Here is a 10,247-nt window from a genome sequence, read left to right on the forward strand (position 1 = left end):
GGCGGTGCTGGCAGCGCTCCCGGCCCGGGCCTTCCTCCCGCTCTGCCCGGGACAAACCCTTCCCTGCGCCGGCGGTGTCCGGCCCGGGGCTGACGCAGGCCCTGCCCTCCTCCATCAATATTTGCTCTGGTGCCAGGAGGGAAGGCTCGCAGCGCTCCCGCAGGAGTTCCAGCCTCACACGTCCCCTCAGACGGTGCCCGAGCCCCTGGAGCATGAGGGACCGGCTGGCGGAGCTGCGGCAGCGAGCGGCGGCCGAGGGGGACCCGCACGACGACTCCCCGCGCTTCGACAACGCCGCGTTCGTCGGGGACGACGCCAGCCCCGTGGGCCGGGCGCTGCGGGAGGCGGCCGAGCTGTGGCGGGCGCTGGAGCGGCTGGAGCAGCTCTCGGAGAGCATCGACAGGACGCAGCAGTCGGTGCTGTGCTGCACCTCGGAGGAGAGCATCGCCCGCGAGAAGAGCGGCCTCGGCGCGGCCCGGGCCGCCTTCGCCCGCCAGGCCGCGGCCCTGCAGCCCCAGCTGGGAGCGCTGCCGGCGGCCCCGGCCGGGGGCTCGGGGCGAGCGGGGCCCCGCGTCCGCCAGACCCAGCTGTGGCTGCTGCTGCGCCGCTACGGCGCCGTCCTCGCCCGCCACTACGCCAGGGAGAGCCGCTACCGGCACCGGCTGAAGGAGCAGATCCAGAGGCAGGCGGAGCTGGCGGGCATCAACCTGGGGGCCCAAGATGTGGATCTGCTGGCCGAGAGCCCCCAGGGGCCTCGCATCGTCGGCCGCGACCTGGAGGAGCTGAAGGCCAAGCATCACCTGGGCCAGGCCCAGGCGCGCCAGCGGCAGCTGCTGGAGCTGGAGGCGCAGATGCTGGAGCTGCGAGGGCTGTTCGTGCAGCTGGAGGGGCTGCTGGCCCAGCAGCACGGCGCTGCCGACAGCGTGGAGCAGCATGTCCTGCGCACCCTCGACTACGCGGCCCAGACGGGCGGCGAGGTGAAGAGAGCCGGCAAATACCAGCGGCCGTCGCGGCGCTCGGCCCTGCTGACTGCGGCTCTCGGCCTCTGCTCCTGCTGCCCCTGCCTGCCCTGCCCCGGCCGGGGCCTGCGCTGAGCCGGGGCTGCGGGGGGATTGCAGCAGAGCTCGGGGATTCACCCCGCGCTGGGCGAGAAGCGGTGTCTGGTGGGAGAGAGGCTGTCCTGTGCTCCCCGAACAGCAGGGCAGGAGATGTGAGACACCTTGGGGTTCCAAGAGAAGCGGGACACCTTGTATGATGGTGCAAGGACCTCGTATAATTCTATAAGGGCCATGCACACCTTCCTTGATGGCACAGAGACCATGCACAACTTGCTCAGGGATGCAGGGTCCGTGCACACCTCACATGGCAGCATGGGGATCACACACACCTTCCCTGATGGCACAAGGACCATGCACACCATTTCTGATGGCACATGGACTGTGCACACCATTCCTGATGGCACTGGGACCGTGCACACCTTCCCTGATGGCACAAGGACCATGCACACCTTAGATGGCAGCACAGGGACCATGCACACCTTGGATGGCAGCACAGGGACCAGTTGCACTTTGCACAGTGATGGAATAACCATTCACACCTCACCTGGAAGCACAAGGACCAGGAACCTCTTGCATGGTGGCACAAGGACCACCAGCACCTTTCCTGGTGGCACAGGGACCTTGAACACCTTGTGCAATAATGTAAAGAGCATGCACACCTTGCTCAGTGGCACAGGGACCCAGAACACCGTGTGCAGTGGCACAGGGACCACCAGCACCTTTCCTGGTGGCACAGGGACCTCACACACCTTGATGGCATCATGGGGACCATGCATCTCCTTGCAGCACCCAGCCAAGAAAAGCACTTTTAACCCTCCAAAACCTGATTTCAGAACTGTAATATTTCTTGATTTTGTTACTGTTTCAAGGAGAGAGGGCAAAAAGCCTGTTGAAATTTTTGGCAGGTCTGTGGTTATCTGTGAGGGGACTCAATGGTTCAGTGTTGCCAAGGAGCAGCGTTAAGGCTCCTCCACCACATCCCAGTCCTGATTCTCCCCACTTCCTCCAATTTCTACTCCCTTGGGGTTATTTGGTGCATTCATGCTGTGTTTTGGTTGTTGCTGGTTTGTCAGGCAGTGGGTCAGCTTTGGGCTGGGTGCTCCTCATGGCTCATCCCATGCTCTGACACCAGGAGGAGATTTGCACGATTTTGGGGGGAATCTGCAGGCTTTTACTTCAACCTGCACATTGCCAAATGAGCCAATATCTCACATGTGCTGGAAATGCTGGAAACTTTGAGTAGCCCTCGTTTTTTGGTCCCCGCATCACCACCTGAGTTTCCTAAAACATTTCAAATTAGAGCCTGGGGCCTGGTTAAGTTTTTTGGGACCCTTTGTGGAAGGTCCCTCTGTGTCCTGGCAGTTCCTATCAGCTCGTGCCAGTACTCTCAGCCACTCTTAAATTTATTTTCATCTTCTGGCTGAGCTTTAATAAAACAATTTCTCAATAACCTCTTGAGTGTGGAGAGTTATTTCTTTGCAGCAGGGAACCAAAAGCTAAGGAAGAGCAGAAATGGAATGACTTCTCAGTGTGTTGATTGAGTTAAATTCTTAGGGATATAGAAAACTTAATTTTCAGGCTGATAAATTAATATTTTCTGTTGACCTGGAGGACCCCCCACATCAGGAATATCCATCCCTATGAGACCTCTGGGAGCCAAGTTGAGTGGTCTCTGCTCCTACCCTCTTCCTCCTTATTTTCCATTTGTGAGGTCTAAATGAATATTCGTTTCCCATTCAAATTCTGATGAATGGAAGTTCACGTTTATTTAATTTTCATTTTAAAAAAAATATCCACAACTTCCAGACCATTGGAAACACCCCTTGCATCTCACATCCAAGCCCACATTTACTGTGTGGTTGCAAGAGCAACCTCCTGGGAAGCACTGAAGTTATGTACAGCCTGCCAGGATACAAAGAGAAGGGAAATTAACCTGCTGAGCTTGGGAGATGGCAAATCTGAACTCAGTAAAACATATTTAACTTCCTTTCATGTCCTACTATCACAGCTCCGTGCAAACAACCTCCCTACAACCCTCTTGGGTGGCTGGGCAGCATCTGGCCTGACTGGTTTTGCTGCTCAGGAGATCATTATCCATAAAACACAGGGAAAAAGCTGGGTCACCAGTAGTGCTTCCAGCCAGGACCTGTTCCCTGAGGATTTCATGGAGCACAGCTCCCCTGGAGCAGAGGGGATGGTCCTGTGCTTGTGGGGCTTCAGCAGCCACGAGATCTCTTGAGTTTGGGGTTAGCAGGAAAACAACCCTGATTTGTCTTCAGGGATCCATGAGCTGTTAAAGGAGGAGGAAAAGCGGAGAAACTTCACTCCTCGGAGTGGATCTTCCATCCAATGGCTCCAGTGGTTAATGAGACTTTATGTATTTATGAATTTATTATTTTTTCCTGCTGCCTGGTGGCCTTTCATTAAATACTGGCCTCAGAAAGGATCTAATTACTGCAGAGCAAACTAATTAATGATACTGTGATGTGGGCATGAACATCCAGCAGGATGGGGAAGATTCCTTTCTCTTCTGACTCTGGGACTCATCTGGAGCACATTTAGGAATATTCCTGGAGATGGTGACACCAAGGTGGAGAACACGCTGTAACAATTCCAGGAATATACACAAGAGAGCTGTTTTAATTATGTCCCAAATGAGCATCAGAAATGTAAGAAGTTCACATTTAAAGGGAAAAATAAGAGAAAGCCAAATTTAAAAATTCAAGCCCCTCAGTTCTGCTCTGTGCTCACACACATGGAAGGCACCGAAAGAAGAATTTTTGGTAAAATGTGTTAAAAGGAGTTGGATGAAAAGCCCAAAGCCTTTGTAACTGTGCTGGCAGCACCTGCAAAGTCTCTCAGTTGAAGAAATATCACTGAGAAGAATTTTTTTTAAGAACACAAAATCTTTTGCTGACATTTAGACAAGTAAATAATCCCAGAGCAAATTAATCACCCTGCAGAACTCGTTTTTAAGGTGAGGTGGGTTATCACAGCTCAACAGTTCCTGCTCAGGGACCCCAGGGGGGGTTGTGAATTCCAGCTCAAACACTGAGATTTGGTCCCTTCCATGCTGTTGATTTTTGATGTCACAACAAAACCCCACAAACAGAATAATTTCTTGTAAATGCAGCTTTTTAAAAGCCTCCTCAACACTGAAAAGGACCTCAGTTCCCTGAATTCTCTTGCATTTGAAGCATCTCTTGGGCCAAACCTCTGGGCATTCACATTTACTGGCAAAATTGGAGGGGAAAGTTGAACTGTGATTTCATTTTGTTGTTCTCCAGTTCCCTGGCAGGAGAGGAAGGATGAATTCTTCTTTCAAAATATCTAAATATTTTAAATTCAATAGGAGATATTGAATGGATTATGTTAGTATTTTCTTCATTGAAAACCTCTGCCCAATATTTCCATTACCAGAAATTTTTCAAAAGGGGGGTTTTTCAGTTCTCAAATCACACTTGGTAATTTTATTCTGAATATACTTAGTGTCAAATCAGAAATTTATTCTGCTGTGGGGGCTACCAAGTGATTGCCTTGCTTCAAAACACTTTTTTCATTTCCCTCCCCAACCCAGGAATGTGTCAGCAGTTTAAATTGACTTGATTTGTTTTCTCCCCAGATTTTCCTGTATTTTGCAGTGAATCAACAACTCTATTCATAGAGCTCATCAAATATCTGCTGCTGCCTCTCCAAAAAATGCTGAGATCTGGCTCACAAGCCTTTCTGCAGGAGTAGGGATCTCTGCCAAGAGATTCAGGGGAGACACTGCTTGTCTTGGAAACTCCATCCTTGGAGTTTCAAATTGAGCTCATTTTTGGTGTTTGCTTCAGCTGGATGTCTTTGGTGTCCCTGATCTGTGTGGGCAGCCTGGAGCAGGTCACATCTCAGTTTGAGATCATTTTTAAGGGTGTTGTGCTACAGGCATGAACTAAATTGCATTTTCCAGGGATAAAATATTGCTTTTGGATTTCCCTGTCAGGGATGAGATTTTATGTCCATGTCTCTCCCTGCAGGTAACTCATACAAAATCTACCAGCAGTATTTTAGGATCACAGAATCCCAGAATGGTTTGGTTTGGAAAAGGCCTTAAAGGTATTCCAGCCTCACTCCCTGCCATGGGCAGGGGCACCTTCCACTAGCCCAGGTTGTTTCAAACCCCATCCAACCCGTCCTTGGACACTCCCAGGGATGGGGCAACCACATCTTCTATGGAAAATCCATTCCAGGGCTTCCCCACCCTCACAGCCAGGAATTCCTTCCCATTATCCCACCTGACCTTGCCCTCTGGCAGAGGGAAGCCTTTCCCCTTGTCCTGTCACTCCCGGGCAGCTCAGACTGGAAATTCCTGTTTCCCAGAGCCTGAAGCCCTGTGTGCACAAACGTTTGGTTTTTTCCAAGCAGAGACTCAGATTTAGGGGCTGTTCCTGTCTGGGAGGGCAGAGCTCTCATGATGGGAGAGAAAGGAGAGGGGTTTGTAGCAATTTTTTATCCTCACCGTGTTCCCATCACACCGTGGGAATGACAGATACGTCACAGCCTGCCAGGATCCCACAGTGGCCCTGGGTGATGAATCAAGGAGAGCTTCTCCAGGGATGATTTGGTGCCTAAGTGCTGTTTGCAAAGCTCCAGGTGAGATCCAGGGGACAGCTGGGTGTTGTCCCTGGCAATCTGCATGGCTGGAGCTCCCAGAGCCTCGGGAATGAGTCACGCCCAGGGATGGGACAGCAGTGACATCCACGGGATGGCTGCCCTGGCTTTGCCTGGAAACGGGGTCAGAGTCACCTTTGCACCCACAGTGATCACCAAGGCTTTAAACAGCCCCAAATTCGAGTTCTGGTGCAATCCTCACATCACAAGATGTTTTTAATTTGGCTTCACACAACATATCCACCCCTCTGGGCTCTGTGACCTGGATCAACTTCTGCCTCTCTAAAACTGGGCTTTGTTTTAATGACTTTGTCAATCTGTGTGCACTACAACATCTCCATGGAGTCTTCGATAACCTTTCACTCAGAATACAAAGTTTTTCGGGCTGGATTAACACTGAGAGGCAAAAAATTGACAGTTCAAGCCTAGCAAATGGGTCAAGCTGAACTTTGCTGTATCAAATACACTTGAACGAGAGTTTTCTCTCCTGTTTGTAATGGCACAGAGCCATTTGTGATGAGGAGCTGTTCTACAGCTCAAATGTTCTGTCTGGCTTGCAGGAGTCTGTCTCCAAGACGGATCCTGTGGCGCTTGGTTTTATGGGAGAAGGAGGTGGCCTCTCTGTCCTCCAGGAAAAGCCCAGTATTTTTTATTCTTCACAAAATTATGGTGACTGAATGACATCATTTCCCTCGTGCGCCTCAACAGTGAATCCTGTTTCCCAAATATTAGCACAGCAATAAACCTGAGACATGTAGAAAGCTTTGGAGCCATCGGCTGACAGCGAGTGAAATCCTGGCGGTGACTTCCAAATGGAATCGTGGGCAGAAAGCACCAAATGGGAGCAGCCAGAGTCATAAATCATAATTATTAACTGGCATCATTATTTGGTCCACAAAGAACAGTTTTTACTTGTCTTTATTTTTTAACAGAGATGTGAATCAAACATGAAGTAGGAAAACTGGAAGAGTTGTTTCCAAGAGAGGTTTTCAAGAGTGGTTTTCAGGAGTGGTTTTCAAGAGCAATCCTCTTCCTGCTCTCTGGGTGACACGGTGAAAACCTTTGCTGCCTTTTTGTCCCCAAGCCATATCCTTCAGAGGGTGAATATTCCTGCATTTAATTCTTAATTCTTAATGATGTTATGCAAATGGAAAGAGAAATAATTGTGTCAGTGCCTCTCTGAGGTGAGGGTACAAAGATTTTCCATGGCTTTCCACACTAGGATGGCATAACTGCAATAAAATTGTTTTACTCATTGCTTTACACTCAGCTCAACTCTAAACCAGCTCCTTTTTAAATCATTTACTCATTTTCTTTTTATATGGAGCCTGCTTCTGGAGGCTTCAGAATAACTGAAGTGGAGAATATTAGGAATAGAGGAGCAGGGAAGATAAACACTCTTGAGAGCAGTGTACAAATGTGGCTCGTTCAGTGCTGGAACAGGAACATTCAGGCACTTTTTTTCCAAAAGAAGCAATTAGCAATTTTTAAATAGCTGTATTATGTGGCTGCAAAAACTCCTTGTGTTCACTGCCATGAGGAATGGATGAGGTTTATTCACCACAACAAAAAGGATTTTATTGAAATCAGGGAACAGATAGAAGACCTGAAACCCAAACTTTTGTTGCAAGTTAATGGCTGTAGAATCCGAGTGGAGAAGGGAGCTGGGTTGGTTAAGGTGAACAGCAGATATCCATAGGTTTGCTACAGGAATTTTTTTAAGTTTCAATGGTTCTTGCCCCAGCATCCTCAGAGCTGAAATATTTCCTGGTTTATTATTTCAGTATAGAATCCTAGGATGGTTTGGGTTGGAAGAGACCTTAAATCCCATCCTATTCCAGCCCTGCCATGGGCAGGGGCACCTCCCACTATCCCAGGCTGCTCCAAGCCCCATCCAGCCTGGCCTTGGATGCTGCCAGGCATGGGGCAGCCCCAGCTTCTCTGGGCACCCTGTGCCAGGGCCTCCCACCCTCACAGGAAAGATTTGGTGGCTGGAAACCATCAGCAGTGCAGGAGAACCATGAAATTCCTAACCCACACCTGTAGGAATGGTTTGGATTCAGCTCTATCCGTAACAGCTGCAGGAAAGCCAAATCCCAGCCAGGGTGACTGGAGGGACCGTGGGGCTCATCCAGTCCAGCATCCCACGAGCCCAGGTCAGCTGGGGCTTTGCTCAGCCACATCTTAACAACCTTCAGGGATGGAGACCTCAGTCTCTGGGAAATCACCCCAGTCTGTTAAAGAAATTTCTATTCCATTTGGTGGATATTGGGAAAACTGAAGTGCAGGTTGGCTGTAACTTGGGACCTGCAACTTTTCTTTTAATTTTGCTCCATTTTCTTGCATTTTAACCATGCCTTGTCAACGTTCAGAAATGTAAATAGGGACTGAGGCAGATGTGCCTCAGTCTAGGATAGAAAATCAGTATTTTGTCCTTTTGTCTCTGAACTGTTGAGGAAGCTCGGGGAGAGGATTGTGGACGTGACCCAGCAGATCTGCTCTGCCGTGGAACATGGGCCCGCTCTCTTGTGCTGCCTCAGAATAGAGTTTAAAAGAAATAATTCTTATTTCCATACTGAGTCATTGCTGGCACTTTGTTGAGCAAGTGAATTTCATTTCAGCTGGTGGTGAATTGGGGACAGGTGCAGAGGATCAGCTTTTTGTTTTCCTAGCAGATGCAAGGATGGGGGGAGAGAAGCGTGGTTCTCCTCCATAAAGCAGCCACAGAATAATGGTAAATTAAGACTAAAGCATTTCTGATGAATAAAGGCAGAAGCACAAAGTTCCAGAAGAAAATGCGTTCCACAAAAAAACTGAAGTTTCCAAACTTGCAAAATATGTATTTGTTATAAAGCCAGATATTTATCATTTGTTTTAGTGGGTTTGAAACATCTCATGGAATCATTTAGATTGGAAATAACGCAGCTGGAGGAGCAGAAGGTGGATGAAGTCACCCAGCCCAGCACATCCTGATCCCAGGTAGGTGGGAGGTGCAGACCTCAGTGCAGACCTCGCTCAGCACCTTGCACCCAGCCTCCACAGACATTTCTCATCAATTCACTGCAATCTGCTTTTCCACACTTATACCGTTATTAAAAGTGTTTTGGGGTGATTTGGGCCTGTTGCTTTATTATTTAAATGGTTATTTCTCAGTTAGAAAAGGCTAAAATAAAAGTCTTCAACAATTTCAAAGCTCTGTCTCGAGAAAAGTGATGTAGTGAATAAAATCAACTATGAAATATTTGATTAACTGATTAGATTTCGTTTTTAAACACCGGCAAAGCTGCAAGATACTTTTCAGTGTCAGACAGTGAATCCTCCTGGCTTTGGGGGCAGCAAATTTTGGGGCAGGCTGATGTACAGGCACAGGCTTTGGAGTGAAAGAAAACCCGAGTGGCGATTTCAGCAGAGCTCCACCCCTAGGGTCCATATCCTGCCTATGTTTATCCTTCCAGGGATAAACTCTAAGCTGTAATTCCACCCCAGCTCGGCAGTTTCATAATTTTTCATCGTTTTGCATCGTTTTTCCAGCCAGCCACAGCCGCGTCCCGAGCTCCTCTCCCGTGTAGTGACAACACAAGGAGCCACTTGGCAGCTCCAGGGATGCTCCTGAGGCTCCTCCAGCCCGTCCGCGGGTTCCAGGGATTTGTGTCTCCAGCGGGGAGGACACAAGGAATTATTTACGTGTGGGCTCACACGAGGTCCTCCTGGAGCAGCCCCGGCAGACGGATCCCTCCGGGGAGCTCCAAATCCCTCGCTCAGCCACCTCCTGAGCCGGGGGATGGGAGCGGCTGCTCGGCAGGGAGGGGATGGATGCTGCAGCCGAGCCTCCTCCCGGCTCCTCGTTCCCATGGCCCTGTGCCCTCCTGCAGGTGGGAAAGACCTGGGCAGGTCTGAGGATGCGTTTTAGGGGAGGAAAAGCGCCAGGGAGAGGAAGGAAGCGAGGCGCCGGGGGCGGCTGCAGGGAGGCTGCAGGCTCTGCTTGTAGGGAGTGAAGGGCTGAGATCCTGCCTCGGGAATTCGGCTGCACCATCCCGGACAGTGTCCAGGGAGCTGGAGCCATCCCCGAGCCAGCAGCAGAGACACCCTGTGCCAATTAACACCCGGAGCGGAGTGATTACGGTGGGTTAATTAACCCGTGAGCGAAGGCGCATCCCGGCTCTGCCTTTGCCGGTGGCCGCGTTCCAGAGCGGAGCCTCCGCTCAGCTCATCCCGGACTGGCTCATTCCCACCAGCCCCCAGCCTAATTAAAGGGCTTGATGTGCACTAATGGCTGCGCTAATTAAATGTTGCTGTTTATCATTAAATAATGAGGCTCATTAGCATAGGCTGTGCAGCGAGTGCTCGTGGCTGAGCTCCACTGCCCGGCTCTGCCCAGAAAACCTGGGAGTTCCCTGCTCCAAAACTGGATCCACGGCCAAATCGAAATCCATGTTGTTTATTATTTTTTTTTCCAGCATATTAAAACATTTTGACTTGTTTAGCCATTAGAATTTTAAATCGGGACCATTTGAACAGGCTGTGGAGAGAAACATCCAT

General features: G+C 49.9%; 1 protein-coding gene across 1 annotated transcript; it reads left to right on the forward strand.

The window, feature by feature from the left end:
* Positions 1-191: 191 nt before the first annotated feature.
* Positions 192-1,426, forward strand: LOC102100612 (syntaxin-1A homolog). Its single transcript, XM_005526231.2, has one exon. The coding sequence runs from the start codon at positions 213-215 to the stop codon at positions 1,092-1,094; it is 882 nt and encodes a 293-aa protein (XP_005526288.2). The 5' UTR covers positions 192-212; the 3' UTR covers positions 1,095-1,426.
* Positions 1,427-10,247: the final 8,821 nt, after the last annotated feature.

The sequence above is a fragment of the Pseudopodoces humilis genome, chromosome 15 (genome assembly GCF_049639895.1).
Source record: "Pseudopodoces humilis isolate 2021_Gansu_Grassland_sample_001 chromosome 15, ASM4963989v1, whole genome shotgun sequence".
Taxonomy (NCBI): domain Eukaryota; kingdom Metazoa; phylum Chordata; class Aves; order Passeriformes; family Paridae; genus Pseudopodoces; species Pseudopodoces humilis.

Excerpts from the sequence above, each read along its gene's own strand:
- LOC102100612 (XM_005526231.2), top strand. The coding sequence starts at position 213 with ATGAGGGACCGGCTGGCGGAGCTGCGGCAGCGAGCGGCGGCCGAGGGG.